This window comes from Mya arenaria, chromosome 11 (genome assembly GCF_026914265.1).
Source record: "Mya arenaria isolate MELC-2E11 chromosome 11, ASM2691426v1".
NCBI classification, from domain to species: domain Eukaryota; kingdom Metazoa; phylum Mollusca; class Bivalvia; order Myida; family Myidae; genus Mya; species Mya arenaria.
In genome coordinates this window covers 11,152,806-11,178,222 of record NC_069132.1, presented here as the reverse complement: position 1 = coordinate 11,178,222, position 25,417 = coordinate 11,152,806, and the positions used below count along the sequence as shown (strand labels likewise).

General features: G+C 34.5%; 2 protein-coding genes across 4 annotated transcripts in view; one reads left to right on the top strand and one right to left on the bottom strand.

Annotated features, from left to right (window-relative positions):
- LOC128208283 (cilia- and flagella-associated protein 61-like) overlaps window positions 1-22,370 on the top strand; it is a 36,145-nt gene extending 13,775 nt beyond the window's left edge. Inside the window, exons 20-29 of the mRNA XM_052911805.1 lie at window positions 805-978; window positions 1,530-1,578; window positions 2,634-2,803; window positions 14,097-14,220; window positions 17,096-17,172; window positions 18,420-18,524; window positions 19,183-19,286; window positions 20,062-20,152; window positions 21,266-21,325; window positions 21,701-22,370. Of these exons, the coding sequence (XP_052767765.1) occupies window positions 805-978; window positions 1,530-1,578; window positions 2,634-2,803; window positions 14,097-14,220; window positions 17,096-17,172; window positions 18,420-18,524; window positions 19,183-19,286; window positions 20,062-20,152; window positions 21,266-21,325; window positions 21,701-21,841 (1,095 nt within the window). The 3' untranslated portion in view covers window positions 21,842-22,370. The remainder of the gene's footprint in view (window positions 1-804; window positions 979-1,529; window positions 1,579-2,633; window positions 2,804-14,096; window positions 14,221-17,095; window positions 17,173-18,419; window positions 18,525-19,182; window positions 19,287-20,061; window positions 20,153-21,265; window positions 21,326-21,700) is intronic.
- LOC128208285 (adenosine receptor A1-like) lies at window positions 5,545-21,247 on the bottom strand. Of its 3 annotated transcripts, none has more exons than XM_052911807.1 (2): window positions 20,911-21,247; window positions 5,545-7,630 (listed from the first exon to the last, which is right to left on the bottom strand). In XM_052911807.1, the coding sequence occupies exon 2, from the start codon at window positions 7,577-7,579 to the stop codon at window positions 6,341-6,343; it is 1,239 nt and encodes a 412-aa protein (XP_052767767.1). In that variant the 5' UTR covers window positions 7,580-7,630; window positions 20,911-21,247; the 3' UTR covers window positions 5,545-6,340. The 3 variants fall into 3 exon arrangements, with proteins under 3 accessions (XP_052767767.1, XP_052767768.1, XP_052767766.1); XM_052911808.1 differs by lacking the exon at window positions 20,911-21,247 and adding an exon at window positions 18,809-18,976; XM_052911806.1 differs by lacking the exon at window positions 20,911-21,247 and adding an exon at window positions 12,495-12,705.
- Window positions 22,371-25,417: the final 3,047 nt, after the last annotated feature.

Below are 25,417 nucleotides of genomic sequence, written 5' to 3'. Positions count from 1 at the left end.
TATCGCATAGAATATGCAACCAATGCAATCTTCCTCACATCAAAATTCATGATGTTTCATGCATTTCAAGTACAAGACAAATTTTGATGCAAGACAACAAAGACACAGATGAATAGGTTTAAGTGTGAAAATTTATTTTTCGTCATGAATTGATTGAGGGTAAATATAAGTTCAAATGTTCTAATCAGAGATGGAAATAAGCAGGGATTACATGAATTGATATATAATTAATTAAACCAAGAGAGCGCCATGTTGTCACAATCATTTTAAAGAGTTAGCAAAAATGTATCCCCTCACCACCCAAATGGCAGCCAGTAATTTTGCAGTAAATTGCGTAATTTCAGAAGATATGTGGAAAATATTCCATACACATAAAGTTGACATATAGGTACATAATTGCCTTCTTAGAGTTTATAAAGGTCTTTCCAGGTCCTTTAATGGCTGCATTATGACTTAATGACTGATACTCTGTATTTTTTATCATTAATATTTTAGACAGGTATGATTGGGAATATGTAGCGTGTTTGAAGTGCACTACTTTCACTTGACAAGGGAAATAACCACTGTGCTGACCACTGACTGGTCTAAAGAAAAGGCAGTGAATAAGTTTGTACTGTTTGTAATGTTTTCATTATAGGCGACTGGATAACATTTCTTAATAAAAAAGGCTCTTTTAGCAACTGTACACAAGTCCTTGATGCATAAAGATTTTTAATTTGCCACAGAGTGTGCTTTTTAATGTTTTTTTGTCATGTTATGCTATAATTCACACTATGACTTTGACTGTTGCATCTTCATATACAGGTCACATGTTTCAACAACCCGACCATTGAGGAGACCATGTTAAAGACCCTGCAGGAAAGTGGTGTACAGCTGCACAGCGGCTACATCCTCGCCAAGTATGTGACAGGTGATGCTGGTGAGATTCGTGGGGCTACCTTCACTTCCGCAGACAGCCCTCTCAAAGTAGACTGTTGTGTAAGTTATACATTGTGCTTATATAATATAGCTGAGAAATATTTTTGACTGCTGTAAAAAAAAGAAGTATTAACATGTCCTTTTTAGCTTAAGGTTATAAAGTTTAAATATAAAAATGAGAGCATCAGGAACTCATGCATGCTAACAATAACCAACAACCGGATAGGAACAAACATGTGCATTATCACTGTTATGTTTTGTTTGTTTTGTCTGTTTTAAGCTCACCTGAACCCAAAGTTTTTTGTGTGTGTTTTTTGGTATTATTTTATTGTTTTACAATCATTGAAAATTTAAAATCCAAACTACATGATGAGTTATGGCCCTTCACAACCTTTAAAACAATTACATATTTTCATGTTTTTATTTGCCCATTTAAAAAACAGTGTCATCCAGTATGTTGTTTGATCAATAACTTTAGAACCCTTTGTCCAATCAGGTGAGCGATATAGGGCCATCTTGTCCCTCTTGTTATACTAATATCAGCTCATGATTGGCTGTGCTGTATTGGGACATTTGAGATGTATTATACATACTCTACTCTTTCTTTTCAGGCATTCTTCGCCTACTGCAGAAAAGGAGTTGATATAAATGCTTTCACAGGTATAAACCTTTCCATTTTAGATTTAAATAGAAATAGATGTTTCATTAAAACCCAGTCAGACATTTTACAAACATATTTACCGATCTGGTTGAATATGCTTTTTTCCAGTAATAAAAAGCAAAACAGACCTATGTGCTTCACATGTGCTGATAATTAACCTTATACTACAAACTAACAAAGCAATGCTATTTCCCGCACATCATGCATCGCAGAAATGTATTACCCGGAAGAATTTAAAACAAAACAAGTACATGTGAACATTTTAATTCCCTTTATAAGTAGATTGAATTATTTGATGATATCCAGGAAAAATTGCAACATAAACACTAGCTTTTAACAAAATTGTCTTTTTTCTTCATGTTGATGTCACACGGGCTTAGAAGATGTTGTCATTTTGTAATATGTTCATGACATCACTACCTGTTTGAAATACAAAAAATGATGAAGATTTTTAAAAATGTTTTACCGATACATAAAATCGAGAGAAAAGGTCACATTTTCCTCTTATGATTTCTTTAAGAAAAATTAAAATACTTTATTCAAATAAATCTTTATCAAAAACAAAATAAGAAATGAACATATGACTTGCTGGAACATAACAGATTAAGCAATTATTGTAACCAATTAAATTGTTAAGAACATGCGGAGTAAAATTGTTGTATTTCATATATAATGGTTATAGTAAACCTGAAAAAAGCATGGTATGACATAAATGAATTTATTGTCACTAAGTCACCTCAGCAAAAGATGAACTCTTTATAATATGTAATGCATGTCTTATAGTAAGATGCTGCGATAATAAAAACAAGATTAAAAAATAGCAGGATATTTGATTATTTGAAGTTTAAAATCATGAAAAGATTAATGTTTTTGAACATAATTAAATATTATCTACATGAACAATATTGAATAGGGAATAAAAGGTTTACAGATGAAAATTCATTTAACAATTTTCAGTATCATCAATTCTTTTGATGTAATACAGTGCAAAAAAACTAATGATGAGTTGTATTTGATAGTGAAACAGTTTGTACTAAAGAATCATTTTTTGCAGCCATCAATGATGCATGTCTGGTGTATGATGGGAAGCTGGTGATTGACGCGTATTTCCACACAAATGACGTGTGCATCCGTGGGGCCGGCTCTCTCACAAAATTCCAGAGAAAATACCATGCCGAGAAGTGGTCACATGCCAACTTTAACTCAAAGGAAGTAGGAATCCATGTAAGTTTAAAGTGTCTGTAATAAGGGAAGAAACACTTAATAATTCCAGGGTATAGTACAAGCCTCTTGTAACACCTTCTGTTTTCGATAAGATGAATGAACAGTATACAAGTTTACTTTTATTTATTGAAAATCCTTAAACATAAATGTATGGTCTATATATGTTAAAACCTAATAAGTGGCAAGTTTAGCCATTATTTTATAAATAATAAATGCTCTAGTTTATTGGAATTATTGATTAATTATGCGATGACAGTCAACGAACCGATAGAATTTAATGCCACTTGCAACAGCTTATTTAGAGTTAAAATGCAGTATATAATCAGTTTAATAGTCACACACTTGAAAAACATGTAAGATGATCAAATCTTTAGCGATTCACACACACTCTGTCATAGCACACCCTGTCCCTGCTACAGATCGGTAGCATTCTAGTATAACATGGAATATATATAATAATGTTTGATGGGGGTGTGGTGGATGGGAGTGTTTTTAATTCTGGTGGCCGCTACAGTTTCCCACAGAGAAATAATTTTTGGGAGACTCGTCAAGTTAGCTAAATTTATCTTGTTGCTGGCAGAATAAATCTTGTGGATAACAATGACAAGCAAGTGTATCCGAATGCCCTTGAAACAGCGTCTTGTAGATAAGAACTATTGTTTAGAAAATAAATTGAATTATCTTTATGCAAAAATAAATACTTATATTGATGCATGACATAATTAGTTTACTTTAAACTTATGTATTTTACAACAATTGAGAAACAAGTTATTTACAACATTATATTAATCATTTTTGCGAATTTATGAAAAGTACCCGGAGGAAACCCACTTGTCCAGCTTAGTGACCACAAACCAAACTCACATGTGCCCAGGCCAGGAATCAAACCCAGGTCGCCTATGTGAGAAGCGAGTGCGCTAACCACTGTTCTAACAGGACAACCCAATGGAATAATTGATGCAGCATCAGTGTGTTATTTTGCTAACTGTACAGTTTCATTCAGGATATTCTATATAGTGCTTACTAGTCAGTTTTCCTAATAATATGTTTTACATATCGTGGAACTCTCATGATATGTTTTCATTTCCTCAATTTCCTGCCACATTGTTACATGATTCAGGCAAAACACATGCAATTAAAACTGGCGATCTGATTTCATATGCGTTAATATTTAATTTCATTTATTCTACCTTTTAGTTAATTTCCTGTTAAATGCAGCAAAGCCTTAATGAATCACATTTTAATATGTGTTCAAGTTTTTTTCTTTTTCATGGACTGGTTTCAGTCATCAAATATGCTTCATTTCAATTCAACTATTGCAACATTATACCCATAACATTCTATCATTTTAATGAAGATATTAAAGAAAATCAAAATATTTTTTTTTTATAAACAAATGATGATTTTGCATCAAAATGAATTATTGTGGACATCTAGTGGGAACAGTGTTTTAACTTTCCAGTCAGTTATATCATCTACCTTTCCCAGATTTGTTCAGGGAGAACCTGCTGATAAAGTATAGTTAATTGAGTAGTTTGTGCTTGAAAAGATACCTTTTTACAAGAATACACCTTGTCTGTGTGTGCGTCCGTCAGTGCATCCATCAATGATTATAAGTGGTATGCGAACTCATCTCATTCAAAACTCAAAAACTCTTTGAACTAGAGTCTTAAAACCTTAGGGGAATGTTGTTTAGATGATGAAGTTGTACACTGTTGGTTTTGTTTGTAGCTGCTCATAGTAAGGGGAGAGTTATGGCCTTTCAACTAACAAAAGGCATTTTCAACTTATGTCATTCAAAGATCCAAAACTATTTGACCTAGAGTCTTGAAACCTTAGGGGAATGTTGTTTAGATGATGAAGTTGTGCAACTGAGTTTTTTTTCACTGCACTAGTAGAACTAGAGTTATGGCCCTTGAATTAGCAAAAATTCTTTTTCAATTCTGGACTTGTGTCGGTCAAAACTTCATATTACGGTATTACACCTAGAGTCATATTACCTTGGGGGAATTTTTTTCAGGTGATAAAGTTGTGTACCTGACGTTTTGTTTCCTGCTGCACATAGTACAACCAGAGTGTTGGCCCTTGAATAAGCAAAAAATAGCATTTTTGGACTTGTTGAACTTGTGTCACTCATAACTTCAAATTATAAGTCATAAACTCATGAGATCTTTCAGGAAGGTATTTGATGTTGTTAAGTTGTAGAACTTGTATTTTATTTTAATGCATATTTATGATGAATGGACTAAATAATGGCCCTTGCTTTTGTGACAAATGTGGGGAATCCCATGGACTCATTTCTAGTTTTCCTTATATACAATGTAACTTTTCAAGTTAAAGGAAAAAAATAATCAACAATCATTTTCAGCTGATTTGTTTTTAGAAGAAAAGAGATTGGAGGTATTGTCATAGTATTGGCGTTGTTGGCATGCAAAAATCTTAACCTTCACGCTTTCTTAAAGAAATGTACAAATAAAAAATGTGAAGTTGGAACACGTGTTGCCAGAAACACATTAGGCCCATAACTCTTTAATAATTTTTTAGTCATGCCCCTTTTTTGGAGATGAGTGTTGGCTTTTCCTTCATGGCGCTCTTGTCTAAAAGCATTCTAACTGCGACTGCCTCTTCTGAGGCCAAAAACAGACAGTACTCGGAAACAATAAATTGTCAGATTTTATGTGTTTATTTTATCATGGAATAATGACTGTACACAATGTCTCAAAGTCTTACAATAGTAAGTTTAAAGTAACGCATTAGAAAGAACTATGGCGGGTAGTCAGAAAATATCAACTGCACTTTTATGTGACATTAAATTCAATATTATGTAAACTGGTTTAAAAGATGACATATGTTGCTATTTTTTAATAACAAAAACTGATGTTAAGCCATATGACAGACCTATAAATGGTTTATATGTCCGTGGTCATATATCAGAACTCGATACAGACAACATTATGAAAAATATTTACATTCAATAATTGTATAAAGAAATGTTATAAAAATACAACATAGATATATGATATGTTTCTTGTTCTTGAGGGTCATGATTTCTTTTTTTACAAAGAATATCATAATTATGCTTGCTGAACTTACAGCCTTAGTGGATGTAAGGCCAAAATTTAAAAAAAAATCATATGGCCTTTAATTAATTCCTGACATTTTACCATCTACCAGAGACGTAAGACCCAAAAGGCTGGTAATATTTGATGTACCAGTAGTTTTTTACTGAAATAATATCATACAATAAGTTGAGTCAAGCTGTGGGTTGGAGTAACATTTTGATGGTCTTTATAAATGATCAAAGGAAATGAGGAGTTTTCTGTTCTTTTCATCTTCTACAATTTAAGAAATAAATAGAACATTTCAGCCATGGTATTGTCAAAAGCATATCGTTTCATATTCTTATGATCCTTTTTCTATAAAATCGAGTCTACTATACAAGTGAACAGTTTTTATAAATTATATTTGTCACCCAAACACTTTCATAGCGCCCCTGACCCTGACAAAATTTACCCTGACAAATATGAACAAATAGTGTTATGATATGTTGTTTAGGTTATCATTATGTTGATCAACAACAAACAGCTCTAGCTTGGTATTCCTCATGTCACTAGATGAAACCTCCCCTGAATGCCTGTTTGTTTTTTTGTTCTGAGGAGAAAGACACTCAGAGCTGCTTCTTGAACTGTTTAAGGCATCATTTTCTCCATTGTTAACACTTTGTCTATGATTATTGTCATCATGTAGTGTGCCATTTGTCTTAAAATCTTGCACTTTGTTCCTGTCTTCTGGTACTTGGTCATTCCGGCAGTCATCACTGCTCACATTTTGAGGCAATGGCCTTGAACTAGGTAAAGTTGATGCATTTTCTGACCAGTATTCCTTCTTACAGAACATTCTTTCGAAAGCATGCTTGAAGTTGCTGTTTCCATAGGCATACAGAAATGGATTCACAGCTGAGTTAGCATGGCTGAGCACAATAGTTGTTAACAGCAATTCCTGAGGGTATGCACATGAACCCGGCCTACACAAAAGTGTCAGTGAGTTCAAAACATGTATAGGTATCCAACATAGGCCGAACAATAGTATTACGATTGCAAGAGACTTTGCTGCTTTTATTTCACGCTTAAATTTTGATTTTGATCTTCCCTGGTTTGGTCCTGGTATTTCTAGAGCTGCTATCTGAGACATCTGTTTGCGGACTATTAGATATATGTACACATAAATGGCAACAATAATAAGTAAAGGAATGATGATACATCCAAAGAAATGAAAATACACAACATATTCCATGTCAATTACTGTTACAAAGTTGCACATCCAATCATCAGTTACTAGTTTCTTTAAGTTCCATCCAAACATCGGAATGAGTCCAAAGAGAAGTCCAAGAGTCCAGACCCCAGCATTTATGAGCATTGAATACTTGATTGTCATGTGTTTCTGGTAGGCAAATGGGTGTTTAATGGCAAAGAATCTCTCAAAGGCTACAGCAAGGAGGTTGAAGATGGAGACCTGGGTGAAGGCAACAACTATGGAGTTGGTGAACACACAGCCCATAAAGTTTTTGGGCAGCCCCAGGTGGCTGAGCGCTGCAAGTGGGGCAACCACGATACCAACCAGCAGGTCAGCCACTGCCAGGCTGGCAATAAAGCAATTTGTGATTGTCTGTAGCTGCCGGTTCTTCAAAATGGCGACCAGAACAAGAGCATTGCCGACTATTGTTATGGCCCCGATAATTGCCTCTGCTGATATGTACAGTTGACTTGTTCTGTCCATCCTGTCTATAATTTTTCACATCCTTCTTTCCACCAGTTGTTGTCCAAGTAACTGAAATGTTAAGATGTTATTGTAGTTTAAGTTTTATTCCCTTACAAATCAGAATAGTTTTGTGGTTATGTGCTGCTCAAATAGTTTTATGTATTTTTTTTGGCTTTGATTGAAATGAAGTTCAGGTCTTTGACCATATCATTCATTGACAGAGTCATCAATGAAACAAGTGGTTGTTGAGGTTTATTTCCAGTTTCAATACTAGATCAATGTCTGATGCAGAAGGCTTGGGCAAGCTGTGCACTGCCATTCATTATAATTAAACACACTTTGACAGGAATGGTCTATTTGTAAACAACATTTATAGATCTGTTAAACAAATTATGAAGATATATTTTCAGCAATCTGTTTGTAACAAAGGATGGAAATGTATTGAGCATACAAAGGTGATGTCAAGAGCTGATGTATTTCGTTTCAAGCCTATAATATATCAGCTTGAAGGCATGATCAAGCATGATATTTTATATCTCTGATCTTTGTAAACCATCTTAGCACCATCTTAGCCTAACCTACAAGCTTCTAGAAATTGTGCCTACTGGCAAGAGGTGAACCCCTTTACATTATGCCATTATTTTATTTAATAAATAAAGAATCACACGAACATATAAAACAAGTAACTTTTATGTCTGTTATGCCTTCATCAGTAGTAAAAAAAAATCGTAAAAAGGGAGTGACGTCAACATAAATGCTGTTTGATGACGGTGTGTCAATTACCTGCAAAGCAAAGGAAGAATTAAATATCGGTTAGAGTTTATTAAGTTATTTCTTCTTGAATAAGTAACCTAAAGGAGCGGAGCGCAGTGAATTCTAACAGACTTAGTGTTATCCCCTCCCAATTTGCATCAGCTTTATAATTAAGCCATGCACCTGTCAATCACTGTAAGATATTGTGACATCAGCAGTTTCACTGAAATAGCGCCTTTGCATATGAAAACAGTAGGCGTTGCTATATGGGCATGCACAGTTATAGCAATTTACTTAATCATGAAGAGTCGTCGTCAGCAATAAGTTAAGATACTTCACAAATAAAAAATCTAAACATTTTTAATATCTACCGCCCCTGATTGGCTGAAAATTTAGGGCAAACTCCAAGTAAATTATTAGAGGCATGCAAATTAATTTAAGAGTATGCTTGTGTCAATTCCCTACATCCCAGCAGCATATTTTTGGGGCCACTCATCAGCCTTTAAAATTTTCCACTAAATAAACACTTTCCTAACACTTAAAAAACTATTGTCATATAGTGTCTGACTGCCCATTTTAGTTTTACTTTTTCAACTACTGCAAGGGATGAATATTTTTTCCAGAGGTTTCAATGGAGTGCTTGTTAATTGAGGTGGTTGCCTTTGTAGTATATTTTTCCTTACAAAGTTTGTGCTGCAGAGTTGTTTATTTTTACAGTAATATACCGCCTCCTTTTTTCTTTAAAGACATCAATCTGATACAACATGAACACGATTGTGAGTGTATTTAGGTTAAAATTATGATGTCCAAGACTTGTATTAAAAAAAATCTTACATTTTGTACAAAGGTCAACAATATGTAAATAATTAAAAAATAAAGGCATATCTAAGAACGCCATGATAAATCAAACCTGAAATTTGTGCCTTAAAGTACCTCAAAATACAGAATTTGAATAACAGTGATCTTGAACAGTACATAATTGATTTACTATGCACAAAGTGAGCATAAAAGTTCACCAAAAAGTGCTATATTTTGAAAAGATTGACGATGGTATTTATATCAAATCAAAGGTTTGATAAAAAAAATCATGAATATCAAGATTTTTATGTTGTCAACATAAAATAAGTTATGCATGTTCTAGACAATCAGATTTAGATTTTTGTTTGGAACTTTTACATTTAACACATGTCATAGTCAATCCTATGTGTCACTATGTTCCTAGATTTTTTAATTTTATTCATAATTATTAAACTCTAAAAATGAAAATTAAGAAACCAACCTTAATCTTTACGTTCATTTTCCACTCATTGGTACTACAACAAAATATGCGTTGGAGCTTTTTAAATGCATAACAAAATGTTATGGCTCTAATTATTGCCCTCCATGTATAAGGCTAATTGGATGATACATAGACAAGAATAATGTCAATTACTTGTCCAGCTTTTGCAAAAAGCAAGATGTGAAACCCTTCATGTAATTTGACATTCTGAAAAACAAATAATTCTCTTGTCTCTATGCATTAACAATAGTTAACAAGTATAAATAATAATTATTACATGGATGTATGGTTAATACAAAAACTCTCCGTAGAATAGTGTCAATAACTGGATGTTCTAGTTCAACCAATTAAAATCCATTGGTCTTAAAAGGAGTGTACACCAGATTGGCACCAAATAAAGTTTTTTCTGTAACGAATCTCAGGACAATTATTTAATAGAATGTATTACGCTTTGATATCATAATTGAAAAAAAAAAGTACCAAAATGTAAAAAAAAATTGTGTAGGAAACCGGGTTCGAACCCGTGTCACCAAAATTGCAGTCCAGCGTCGTATCCACTGAGCTACTACGGCTTACTCTAATCGGGTGACATAATTAAGCTATACACCTAACTCGGTAATATCACGTGATAACACCGACTAGCCAATCACGCATAAGGAATTAATTCTACTAGGTAGACATACCCAGTAATCTTTTTTAATCGAAAAATACGAAATAACTGCTAAACTTAAATAAATTGTAAACTATGTGGTACTTCAGTTTGTAAGTTTCAATGCATTGTACGCATTAATACCAAGTTTATGACAGTTTTCAACAATTTTCTTTTTTTCTTGCAAATTGATCATCTGGTGCACAGTTGCTTTAAAATATGCCATATGATTTTAATCTGTACATTCAAGAAGGGTAACTGTTTCCATATTAGCCAATCTTCTAAAAATGCTGTTTTGCTAATGACAACCATGTTTTCTCTGTTATTTTGCCCCATCTATTAAATAAACAGCAGAGGAGAGAACAGACAACAGTGCTGTCACCAATGTTATGTAAACAGTCACTTCATCACCACTGTCAGTTTCCATTTAAATAACATACTTTAATGAAAGTTCACCAATGTGCTTGTTAACTGTGACAGTACCTGTTTGTATTTTTTTCACCCCATTATTATTTCTAAGTTGGAATCTTACCAGCTTCATGTGCTGCCCTTAGCTATGTGTTTATTTAAAGAGTTAAACTTTGTATCTGAAGTCTGTGATGATTGTCCACAATTTCTTGCCAATCACTTATTATATGACGATGACGAGAGATGTTGTTATTGTTGTCGTTGGAACATGACAGCCAAGTCCCTGTTGGTTTTCAGTGATTCACATTTGCAATCAAATGAACCCACACAAATACTGATGGTCATTGACTGAGCGCAATAGTTCCACTGTTCCCATCTTATACAGAACACAAGTACCATGCACCATGTGGTGTGAAATTTGATTCTTTTAAATGTCATCTGTAAAATTAAATTTATGTTCTTTTCTAATCTTACTCAAGACATGAATTGCTTTTGAAAACATTATTCTGAGAAATGAGGAATAAAACACGTTATTTGATACAGATTGATATATTTAGATGACCTGGCTCATGTTTAGTGTTAAGGCTCATGTCCCCGCCCAGGGAATCGCTGGACACATTCACATTTAATCATCTAGTGAAGATCTGACAGCCATAAATCCATTAGGCAGATTACAACTGACCAAATAGTTTCATTTGGTCTTGAATTTGTTTTATGAAACGGGTTTTTAAGAAGCTCAATGAATGCTCCCTGGGTGGCATAGCGGCATTTCCCTTTGAACACTAAGCAAGTCTAAGCCTTCATTTTTGGTCTTCTAAACAATAAATTCAGCGCCTGGCCATGAACTTGATTGTTTAGACAACCAAATATAAACACTAACTTTTACTAAGTGTTGTAGAATTGAAATTTAGGTAAAAATTGAAGATTATGTGACATTTTACTCTGAGGATTGGTTCTGAAATAGGTGATTGTTAGTCTAGAAAAATTGACATCATGCAAAAAATATTATATATGAATATTCTGTGTTCTGTATAAACTATTTTATCTATGAATGTATAATTGTGGCTTCATTACAGCTGGGGGTTGGATTGGGGACAGATTTGCATACAAGAATAAAGATGACCCATAAGATACTGATGCAGCCTCCTTTATTACCATGTTAATTGTGAAAGCAAAATTGCCAATAATCATTTCATGGACAAAACAAAAGTGTACTTGAATTCCATTATCAAATGAAGCATTTTGTCTTTAAAATTTTACTCATTGCCATTTTGAATAAGAATGAAAAATGAAAAAAAACGAAAAAAACAACAACCGTGAAGACTTTGTGATACTTCACATCCATTTGCCATCGACATGTAGAATGATATTTTAAAAGTTATAATATCAAACCAATGCCATTACAGAAATGTTTAAAACTGAAATGCATTGAAATAGGATGACAATACTTTCTTTAGAAATTTGAAATGTTTTCTAGTATTATTTTTTACCATATTTAAAATTGCAACCCTTGTCCATTTTTCACCCCCCCCCCATGACCCACCCACCCCCCAATAAAAAAAGGGGGGTTAATGCCAGCAGGTACCAAAACCTTCTAGATTGTACTATCGCTTGGAACCTTCTGGCTGTAACCACACAAATTATGCTCAAATACATTTTGTATCAATTTACAATTTTAAGAATAATGACAGCTTTAACATAAATTACTACCGGTACTTTGTTTTCCTTTCTAAAAGTACACAAAATGAAATTATCAAAAAAAAACAGACATACAATTTACCATCCATAATTCAACCAATATTGTAGCATGTTTATTCTTATCAAAGAAATAAAAGAAAACATACCTTAATATTCAAAACAATAAATTGTCCTCTTTTCACAAATCAAATGTCACAATTTAGAATGCCCAGTCTAAAGATTATAATAAATCAATTGCTTTTCAAATATTAAAAAATATGGTTCAGTTTATCCTTTTATGTCAATGTGAGATGTGAGCCGCTATGTTCACTGTAAACATGTGCAACATCACACAGTAACAGCCTCTCAAGTTGTCCAGAATCCAGTTGGATGTCACAGGGCCGCCTCTATGACTGATCACCACTCTCCTGCCATGTAATGGAACTTCCAGGAGAAACTTGCGCTTATGCCATTGGTCTCTTACCAATGTGCTCCTTACCAATTGAAAGTTAAATTGTTGGCTGATACACGGATAAAACTAATAAGTTATTCTTACCAATGTTCAAACATATAAATGTATTTTTCAAGTAAAGATCAATCAAATTACAGTAAACTTATTTCAGTATATTTTTTGGAACAAATTTTAACCTTATATGTGTCTGACTACAAGTTTAGGATGGCGATTGCATTTTGTTACCTCAGGTAACCATCATAAATAAATATTTATTTATGTTTTGAGCTTTTACTATGAATAATGTTTTTAAGTGTGAGTGAAAAAAATATATTTGATAATTGTACAGAAATAGTTTCAAGTATATTTGTCAAATTTTCCTGGATCAACAATTAGTTCTCATGCATCACAAATGACAATAACTTGTTCTTTGTGCCATCAGTTATGAGAGGAAAACCATAAAAACTGTTCTTTGCAGTCCATTTACACTTAAGCACAAAGTAAATGTAAAAGTCTTAGAGAAATGGTATTAGAAGAATCTCTCAGCAGACATTGTCATTTACCTAAAAGCAGCCGTAACAAATTCCATAATAGGTAGTAATCTGAAACATATTCTTACTGCAATCAAAATATGTGTTCCGGAACTGATGGGCTCATATGAGGTACCCCTCGAGATGAGGCACAATTTACCTGTACCAGTAATTAATACCTGTAAAGCGTTCTCTGCTAATGGTTTTTAAACAATTTGTTATGTTCTGTCACCAGAGAACACTGTTTGATAATCAAAATTAAATAGCGATCATCATCAAGTTCAATAAGGGATTGTGGTCATCATCACCATCACAAATCCACATAGAACATGTTTTAAGTCAATAATCACAGAATGAAGAATTCATTTTGATTGATTTAACAACTGTTATCAATTAAATCTATTTGACAATTGATATTTTGTCTAATGATATCCAGAAAACAAATATAAGAATTGAGTGAATCAATGTTCAGAATTCTTTCTTTTTCTGAGGCTGCAATATTTTTGTTTCATTTCTAGAAAAAAAATGTCTTTAAATCCTTGGCATCCAATTTAAAATAGCATCCGTACAACATCTAAATATCAAAAACAGCTAGATGTTCAGCGTAATCAAAACAATACCATGGTTATTTCTTTCAATGGCTGTTGATCATTTGAAAAAAGAACAACATTGCAACTGTATGTTCAAAGGTTCAGTCTATAGAAAATTACTTGAACTATCTATATACTTATAGACATGATTCTGTATATAAGTATTTGATTTTAGAATAAGTGTATGTTATATTTTAGCTGGCTACAGAGATGTTGCGCCTGTTTGACCCAACTTTAGAGCAGCAGGCCACACCTCCAGAGGAACAGCTCAACCTCATCCCTATCTACCGCAACCCAAAGATACATGGGGCTCTCCTTCCAGGTATAAAATTTTACCTTAACTTCATCCCCATCTACCACAACCCCAAGATACATGGGGCTCTTCTCCCAGGTATAAAATTTTACCTTAATTTCATCCCCATCTACTGCAACCCCAAGATACAGGGGGCTCTTCTCCCAGGTATAAAATTTGTCCTTAATTTCATCCCCATCTACCCATACATGCCATATCCCCCAGTGGGGGAAAAAATCCCCCGGAATTTCGATCAATCCCCCGGAATTTATTTATTTATTTTTTTTTTTTTTTAATTTTACATCAGGCAATACTGTAATGACAAAGTGAAACCACAGTATGTGAGTAAAACTCTCCAAAAGGAAACTTTTACAACAAGTGATCAATTAATTTGTAGTAATTATTAAAGGCAAAGAAATATTACTCTTTTGGAAGGAAGAAATTAATAATATTTATTCTATTCTCTTATTGTCTGAAAGTCATCAAAGCTGATAGAATTAAGCACAATTCTTTAAAAGACTTTGGAGGAAGGTAAATTTAATTTAATTGTCTTGAAAACATATTTTTCCAATGACATATTTTGTTCTGCAAGTGCATTACAGTATGCCATGACATGTGTATCATAAAAATATGATAAATCATGACATAAAATAATTCTGTATAATGAAAGAGGTTCCAAAGCAAACTATATGTGAATACATTTTTTCATACTTGCGTCTAAAAATACTTTAAAATTTCGCCAACTTAAACCGGCTAAAAAAATCCCCCTGAATAAAACCCAAATCCCCCTGAATTTTCAGCCTTTTGAACAAATCCCCCTGAATGGTCTCCAGAAAATATGGCATGTATGTCTACCGCAACCCCAAGATACAGGGGGCTCTCCTCCCAGGTATAAAATTTTACTTCAACTTCATCCCCATGTACCCCTGCCCCAAGATACAGGGTACTTTCCTGTACTAGCCCTTAGCTCATCCCCATTACTGATACCCCGAGATACAGGAACTCTTCTCCCAGGTATAAACTGTTAGCTAAACTTAATCCCCACCTACCCCTGCCTCAAGATACAGGGTACTTTCTTCCAAGGTTCTAGCCCTTAGCTCATCATCATCCCCAAAAATGAAACCCCAAGATGCAGGGGTCTCTCCTCCCAGGTATAAACTTTTAGCTCTTTTTCAGCTCCATGTACCCCTGCCCTAAGATACAGGGTACTTTCCTCCCAGGTACTGGCCCTTAGTTCACCATCCCCATTTACTGCAACCCCATGTAACAGGGTACTTTCCTGCCAGGTATAAGCCTTGAGCTTAACATAATCCCCATCTACAGCAACCCCAACATATAGAGGGCTCTCCTCCTGGGTACTAGCCCTAAGCTCAGCATCTTCCCCATTTACTGCAACCCAAAGATACAGTTGGGCTCTCCTTCCATGTACTAGCCCTAAGCTCATCATCATACCCATTTACTGCAACCCCAAAATACAGTAAGCTCTCCTCCCAGGTACTAGCCCTAAGCTCATCATCATACCCATTTACTGCAACCCCAAAATACAGTAAGCTCTCCTCCCAGGTACTAGCCCTTAGCTCATCATCACACCCATTTACTGCAACCCCAAAATACAGTGAGCTCTCCTCCCAGGTTCTAGCCCTTGGCTCATTATCATACCCATTTACTGCAACCCCAAAATACAGTAAGCTCTCCTCCCAGGTTCTAGCCCTTGCCTTATCATCACACCCATTTACTGCAACCCCAAAATACAGTAAGCTCTCCTCCCAGGTTCTAGCCCTTGCCTTATCATCACACCCATTTACTGCAACCCCAAAATACAGTAAGCTCTCCTCCCAGGTACTAGCCCTTGGCTCATTATCATACCCATTTACTACAACCCCAAAATACAGTAAGCTCTCCTCCCAGGTTTTAGCCCTTGCCTTATCATCACACCCATTTACTGCAACCCCAAAATACAGTAAGCTCTCTTCCCAGGTTCTAGCCCTTGGCTCATCATCACACCCATTTACTGCAACCCCAAAATACAGTAAGCTCTCTTCCAGGTTCTAGCCCTTGGCTCATCATCACACCCATTTACTGCAACCCCAAAATACAGTAAGCTCTCTTCCCAGGTTCTAGCCCTTAGCTCAACCTCATGGACATCATGAGTTTGAAAAGGTTGACAATTAATATTTACTTTAAAATAAGCATGTTCAGTGTTATGATATTGCCAGCATGTAAACTTGAAGTAGGATTGTTATAAATTATATAAAAAGAAGGTTGTTAAGCATCGAAATTGTTTGCACCCTAGAAAAGTCCTGACATTAAATATTTGATTTTCGGAAAGACTTGCTAAATATGCTTGTCATTCAGTCAGGCAAAGCATGTTTAAATTGCAAATTAGCACAAATGACGAGGTCATGTTATTCCACCCTAATTAGTACAAAACCAAACTCGTACTGTCAGACTCAGCAGTTCAAAAGGGATTGAAGTCGTATTTTTAGTCACTGTCTCGCATTTGTATTCACAGTTGTGCCTGCTATTGACTATCAACCATATTAGTGGCACCCCTAAAAATAACTTATTTTAATTAGTGCGGACTCCAATTCAAATTTACATGTTTCTTTTACTACATTACTGGCTTTTAAAGTTCCTGAAATTCAAATCATTAATAGACAGTCATTGAACTGGGGCAAAGTTAATCTTCAACTGCTTAATCTTTACCAATCAGTAGATCTATCATAGATGTTTGACATTGAAAAGTTAATGCCAAGAAAAATAAATTCATAAGAGTGAAATTGTTCGTAAGAATTCATTTGCTGATGAACAAACCTATAAAATGTGTTATATTTAAATTTAACAATCATATATTTTGAAACCTTGTTGGTTTGTTGTTACCAGATATGACTGGTGTTTGTTTCAGGTGGTTACCACTACCTGCACGTGAAGAAGCCAGGACTGGATGTGCCGCTCGTGGAAAAGATGGGACAAGCAGATTTTGTGAGTGCAGCTCTCATTTATCATAGTAATCCACTGAGGAGACTAGTTGGCTTACGTTCCAGTATTGTGGTTTCAAAACTTGTGATAAGTAGTTGATCCGTAGGACAGTATTGCAAGCCTTAGATCAGTCATAAAAGTATATGAATATTCCAACATCTTTATGATAAATACTAGTGACTGATTATAAGACCCTGTCTCTCGAAAGCACAAATTAAATAAGTGGTTCGCAGGTTATCTCCTGCCTAGTTTGAACATTTTACTGTTTTCCATATGTTAATATTAATTATTGGATGATATTGGCCAAACAATTGTCTACAGAATTATACAGGCCAGGGCAAGAAATAGGGTATAGAGTGGTCTTGCTTAACTCACTGTGAAAACAATTCCAATATGTATTTGTTAATATTTGTGAATACTATGAATTATGGCAAACTTGCGTGAGGTATAGTAATAATCACCGCATATATCAGACACAATAATAAATTATAAAATTCTATAAAAGCTCTGTTTCAAAAGATTTTTTTTTCAAGCTGCAGTCAATTCCCAGGAGACATAATTGATAGAAATATATTACATTTCCGTAGATTTTCTTTGAAGCCTTAAATATTAAAATGTATCATTCTAGGAATATAGCACTAAAGCAGTATATATGAGATGCATCCTTTGTTTGACATAAAATAATGAAATATAAAAACCTGAATAAACAAATATTGCCAAGCCATACAAATTGCAAGCTCTTAGGCAATAAAACTGGATGTTCGATATTCTATATGATACTTCTATCCTGGGATTACATCAAAGAATATTTTGAGATGTTGTCTTAAACATTGAATTATTGCTATTCTCTCATAAGATGCTAAACTTTATGTGCAATTATGTCTCTTTTTGAAAGTGTTGAAAATAATCACTTGAAATAACAAGAAAAAAATGTTTGATTACATTATCAATACTAAAACTATCTTTCAAACAAGTGTTGGCTAAAGTTCTTGCTGATGGCTTTAATTAGAAATAATTTTTATTGCTTGAAACAATATTCAGTTCATGTTAACTTCTTCATTTCTGGCTCAAAAGAAAAGAAATGTGCTATAAATCCTTTCTCACTGTTGATGTATGACCACATTTATTGATTATGCAATAAACTGTTCATGAACTTGTATGTTTCCCATTACTTTGACATTTTGAAAAATGTCCTTGCTGTTGAAGCCTTCAACATCATTTGTGTAAGATGGACCTGTATGTTTTGTCAGGGTCGTGAGCTGGTGACAGGGACACCAGGCGGGGAGATGGAGTATTTCCGACTGCATGTGAACCAGTACAAGAACATAGAGAGCATCACTTGCCTCTCAAAACAGGTATAGAGATTACCACTCCTACATCACTTCCCTCTTAAAACAGGTATAGAGATTACCACTCCTACATCACTTGCCTCTCAAAACAGGTATAGAGATTACCACTCCTACATCACTTGCTCATGAAATTTTTCATTCAATATACAGTAATTATTGAGATTTTCTGAAGTGTTAATCAATTTTTTCCACACAATAACTATTATTGTACATTCTATATGTGAACAGTAACTGATGTTTACTTTTAATCAAATATTATAAGATATGAGTAAAAATCTTTAATCTAATACCATTCAGGTGTATTGTCAATGTTGGCATCCCTCCTCATTACGCTCCACTTTCTACCTAGTAATTCTATTAAACAAATTAATTGGTACACATTTTCCTCTAAGTTGTTTACTTTGCTTTAATTTGTGATATTGCTCAGTTATCTTATTTCCATATCGCATCGACAGCAATTATTTCCTGGTATGGTCATGAAACATTGTTACATAAGTATGAATTGTTCTTGCTGCTAGGTTTAATCATACATTAAGTGATTAATTAGGAAGGAAGTAAATACTAGCTGCAAATCATCAATCCCTTGAGGTGATTCTTGAGTACAATCTAAAGCATAGTTTGGGCTTAATGTAATCACTTCCTATGCGTTTCTTCTATGATGCAGGGTTTCCCGAGCAGTAACCTGATCTGTTTGTTTGGTCTCCATGAGCGCTGCATGAACAACCTTGTGTCCAGGTTTAATGAAGGCCTTATCAAGGACTTCTACAAGTAAGGCATTCTTACATCACCATAACAGATACTTGTGTGGCCTCTTCCAGACATTATCACACTGTTTTCTACACATTTTCTTTTTTAAGATGTTGCATATATCTCGATTTTATGCTTTAATTTCATATATCTTGGTAAATGCAATTTAAGTGGGTTTTTTTTAGTAAAGAAGTTGCACCAAATGATTATTCCCTAAATGGTAAACATTTATTTAAAGCCTTAAGTAAGCATTGCTAACATAAATAAGTTTTGATGAGTGTTTCTTAGAGTCAAAATGCCTTGGAATTGTGTAATATCAAAGGAAAATTGTATGGGATCCATACTCTAACCCTTAGTGGGGTGTTTTTATGAGACCATTAGCGGCTTCAGCTCTCTATGTGCTCTACAAGGTTTCAATATGAAAGTGGACGTTCACAGTCAGTCATTTAGATCAGCTGATATAAATTGCAATTTTGTTCCATTATGGAAATTAATCAGGTAGAAAAAAGTGATTCAAAGTATCAAATAATATATTCCAGTCACACTAATGAACAAATGGATAAAGTACAAAATAATTATATTGGTGAACTAACTTCACTTACAGCCAGATGTGAACTTCAGTTTGAAGATTGCCTGTGTTTTAAATTAAAAAGATGTTTATTAGTCATATGGGCATTCAATTCAAATTCGAACATTCTTGAATTAAGATATATTTGAATTTATCAGTTCAAGAAATTAACACTGCTATCTAAGATGCTTAAACCGAGACTGAGAGATCAATATCTCTGTTTTGCAGGTATTTCAGTGAGACGTGGGCCCTGGCCATATACCATGACAGGTTTTCTGACTTCCGGGAGGAGTTGCGGGAACTGCTCATCACCAGACCGGTAAGGGTCGCCAATTACTTAAAACTAAATTTCAAAGACAGCTTAATTTTAATCTGGTATGTAACATATTTGAGTCAGTTTCATGTAGAGGCAAGTGCTGTTGTTCATTTAATGTCAACACCAGAGACTACCCCGATTGCGACTTTAACTCACTTGCTATTCTGCGAGTGGTGGACATCTATACCACTTAACTACATTAACCCCGGCCTAGTTTCACTTCTGTGTTGTTAATCGTTCAAATTGAGACTGGCTTAGATATAAAATTAAGTGTACAAAATACTAAATAATTTTCAACATGTGCCTTAAATTTAGTTTTTCAATTGTATGACTTTCTTTAATCTGAATATTTGTGTACACTACAGCAAATTTTATCAATTTGATTAATAATAAGAGTATATTACATGATTGATCATTTAATACAGAATTTATTAAACAAGTTTTCTGAAATTGATAAAAACGAGCATTGGCAAGTTTCTATCAATACATTTTGTTTTAAATCACCATGAAGTTGATATTCTTGTTTTATCATGAATACTAATTTGATGATTTAAACGGCTAAGTACTTAAAACATCACTATATAGCACACACATTTTCAATGGTATTTATTTATGATGTCATGTCAGATGTGATTACAATAGTTATATATCAAAAATATATCATGTATAACATTATTATATGATGGCAAAGTCATTTATGATGTAAATTTATTTAGTTTGTATGCGAAATCAGAAATAAAATAATAAGATTATTTTTTTACCACTGTTGCCAATATATCCAAATACACCTTTGAGCATAAACACTGTCATTTAAACATTGTAGGTGAAATAAGTAATACATGTAAAAGGAAGTGTGGATCAGATAAGTGTCAACATATCAGACTTACTACAGAAACATTGTAAACTTGAAAATTGCAGTTAATCAGAAATATGATCTTACAATCACCTCCGATCAATGTTTGATAAAATTAACTTGATATGGTCAATGATCAGGGAATTATGAGTGGCAATCAGATAGCAACTTTGAAAAAACTTTCAATTTACCGTCTACGTTAATAAATATGAACTTATATATGAATTGATACCAGGATGGTGATATTGCTGTTTGTGTTACAGGGTGATGGTACCGAGTCCCTGGAGGAAAGAGTACGAAGCCTTGTTGATCCAGAGATGCCTGTAAGTTGTCAGCCTAAAAGATATCTATCACGGTTCACTAGAATAATGTTCAAAGGTTTCATATAACCAGGACTGGACTGTTCAGATACCATACCATTGCTTGTAACATTCATCTTAGATGAACATAATACAATGTTGGGTCTTTGAAAACAACATTTGTAAAGTTTTGGAATGTTTTTATTGTTGTTGGTTGATCTGTTTGTGAAAAACCCAATTCTTGATATAAATATATATGTTCCTAAAATATTGTTCTGAGTTCAATCAGTTCTACAAATTTTGCAACAATTAGCAGAAGGCTTATTTCTCTGAACTTTAAATACTGGAAACCTAGGAAAATGAATACATGTACAGTATGAGGTGTCTTTGTGTTTCCAGCTGTCGGAGAAGCAGCGTGGTGAGCTAGAGGGGCTGTATGCCCAGACAGGCGGCAAGCGGGCGGTCGAGGCCAGACTCCTCAACTTCCTCTCCTACAACTACTACCACCTGCCCATGTATGCCAAGCCAGGCATGGTCTGATGAGCTCAGCCTAATATACTGGCTGTGTATGCCTACGAAGACTGAATGCTGCTGGAATATGAACTCCCAAACATTCACTGACACACTGAGAGTAATATACATGTACATGTAGTTCCTTGTTACTGGTTGACATTTCTGTGTAATTGATATGAATGTTGAAGTTTGTTCTCTGATAATACATTTATACATTTAATGATTGTGAAATGAATAAGTGTCAGTCTTAGTAACTGTTGAATTCTTATTGTTGTTGTTTTGGAACACAATAACTGTGTTATTCTTATATTATCTATGTTATGATGTGATGTATGCGTTTGTTTATATCTTCTATCAATTGTTTCCATTTATGCACATTTTTGTGTTGTTTCCATCATTTTTCACAATTGTTGATGTTGTCGATAAAATTTATATAATTTGTGAAAGTGTTTCTGGTATATATTGTATTATATAAGTATGGTTTACATATCTGTCATTTTGAATGAATTTCAAAAATTGTGATATTGTCATCTTCTAATAAAATCATTTAAGATAGTGCTTGACCTCATTATCTCTGAAAACAGAGTACTCAATCAAATTAAGAGACAATTTGAATATCAAAGTGGTAACCAGAGGGCCCAGTGTCCTTGATTGCTCACCTGAGAAGAAAGCCCCTGGGTATAATCTGATTGAAATGATATGGTGATGTAAGCTTTATTTCATTATGCCATAGCAGAACATCGTAAAGTGATCATTGGGAATATTATTGTTGCCAGGGCCTTTTCATAATGATCAAATAGTAGAGGTCTGTTCGTCAATGTGTCAATTGGCAAACTTGGTGAAAGAGCTCTTGTTTAATAAAATCTAGGCCCGGTTCCAACATGGACCATGAGGTGTCAACTTGGTCACTAGGTAAAATCATAGATTTTTTTGTTATTGGTTATACAGATTTATTTTGTATTCAGATATGATTTGCCTTGCTCAAAATGATTGTCTTAATGAAAGTATTTTATTTTTGATAAGGGCTATGGAAAGATGAACATTTGGGAGCACTTTGACAGATCATCAACAAATCTTGCTGATGCAATGGAAGCTCAAATTTCCATTGGATCAGCTGTCATGAACTTCCTCAGAATGGCCCAGCTTAGCCCAATCTAGATACTGGCCATGTCAGAACAAAAACTAGGTCACTAGCTCAAGTCATAATCGTCTCATAAGTGATGAATACACCCAGATGCTGCCTGGACATTGGAATGGTTAAAGTTCAACAATATGCATTTCAATCATATACTGGTAGTGTGTTTTGTTCTATTTTCAAAAGGGTATTACTCGTAAAAAATGTTTTATTAGAAGTGTGAGAGCATCTGAGCAATCTTTTGTTTGGCTTGTTCTCTTTTTGTTTCGAATATTGAAGTTAAATGAGGGATTTTTTATTACAATATCATCACCAAAAGTAATTCAAAGTAGGATGACTGAAACTCAGTAATAAACTGGCATGTGCCTGTGTGTGAAGTTTGATAAACTTTCAACAGTCCTTCTGCAAGTTGGTCAATGACCAAAAATGCAGGATTGGATGGAAGTGTTTGTCTAACTTCAACATAAATTATAACTTTACTCCTGGAATAGTTTATTCAGGGTCATCGTATGTGAGCAATCTTTTTTTATATGTTTGTGTGTGTTTAAAAAAACAACCTTTTCAAATTCCATCAAGGTGCATTCTCCTGGAATCGCTAATTCAGTATTGTTTGAGTAATCTTTTGTCTGCCATGTATCCATGCGTGAAGTTTCACAAACTTTCAACAGCCCTATTTCCAAGGTTTTACAAAGAAGCTCCACTTCTGAACTTATATCATCATTGATTGCTTTGATAAACTTTGCATATCTTGTTAATATATGTTTATGTGGTAAACCTGGAGCAATGGCCTAAATGAATAGCATCCATTAACTGGAATTCAGCAGATTTGATGTGTTACCTGTTCAAGTGCTGATTGTATCTTTCAAAACATTTTACCAAGGTAAAAGGGGTATAACTCAGGTGTCTTTGGGATGATTTCTCTGATGACCAACCTGAACATTGTGACCATGACCACCATCAAGTTTCGTCATGGTTGGATAATTACTTGTCCACAAAAGAATTAAACGAAATAAATTTCAATGTAATAGGGCCAGAACTACTGCTACTAGTTTATGAGGATCTAACTTAGCTAGAACATAATGACCATAAACACTGTCACAAAGTTTATGATTGTCTGCATAAACTTATTTTTCAAAGTAAATGGGACAAGACTGGTGTTACTAGGGTGATACATATAAAGATGACTTTGGCCTTATGACAACACACATTGCTACCAAGTTACATAATGATTGAGTCAAGTGCCCAGATAAGTTGTACCAGAAATGAACCACGATTTTTATAGAATAACCCTGGTGGTAGTAAGTGATTCTTCCGCTGGCAACTGTTTTATATGGTCAAAGTAAGTCAAACTGTTAATTGATCAGTTAATGTTTATCCAAACATGATTATTAACCAAAGAAAATCATTTAAATGTGCAAAATATAACCAGTTCACAACTTATGCAAACTTATACGGACAAGCAACCTGAAAATTGTGACCACAAACACTCTCACCAAGTTTCATCATGATGAGGTAATAAATTCTTATTTCCTGCACAAGAAATAGATCAACTTTATTTCAATGTAATCGGGCATAACTCTGGTGTTACTTGCGCAATATATCCGGAGACATCAAGGTCTGAAGTCATCAAGTTTCATGATTGGGTAATAACTATCGTTTGCACCATGTTCAGCTGCTGTGGCTACTGCCATAAGTAAAACGTGTATGTCGTCACTTCAGGCAAAACTAGAGCTGTCACAGGAGTGACGAATACCCCCAAATGCCGCCTGGGCACAGGAATGGCAAACCATTCCTTTGAAAAGAGGCCATAACTCCAAGGTTACTGCACACTGCATCTTCTTTTATCATGCATGTATTGTTTTATTTAAATCTGTTGAGTAATTTAGAAGTTACACTGCTGACAAGAAGAACTAGCTGATGCTCTAGCTGATCTCTTCTGGAATAAGACAAAACCGTTTTTCTATTTTCGTAACAGTGCACAAAAACCTTTACTCCACTGGCCCCATTTTCAATCACAAGCATTGTCTTCACAGAGGCTGCCTATACAGCAAGTTTCATCACAATATCTCATGCCCAATTAAAGTTATGAAACAGAAACCATTTTTCTATTTTTAGTAACAGTGACCTTGACCCCACCAGCCCCAATATCGAACTTCACCTGTATCTTCTGATGTTACACCTGTGTACCAAAAAATGTTCAAATCTGTCAAGCCTTTCATGAGTTATCGTCCGGAAACCATTTTTCTATTTTTAGTAACAGTGACCTTGACCCCACCAGCCCCAATATCGAACTTGATCTGTATCTTCTGATGTTACACCTGTGTACCAAAAATTGTTCAAATCTGTTAAGCCTTTCATGAGTTATCGTCCGGAAACCGTTTTTCTTTTTTTAGAAACAGTGACCGTGACCTTGGCCCCACCAGCCCCAATATCGAACTTGACCTGTATCTTCTGATGTTACACCTGTG

Bases quoted from the DNA above. Each gene is read 5' to 3' on its own strand.
- LOC128208285 (XM_052911807.1), bottom strand. From the start codon at position 7,579: ATGGACAGAACAAGTCAACTGTACATATCAGCAGAGGCAATTATCGGG.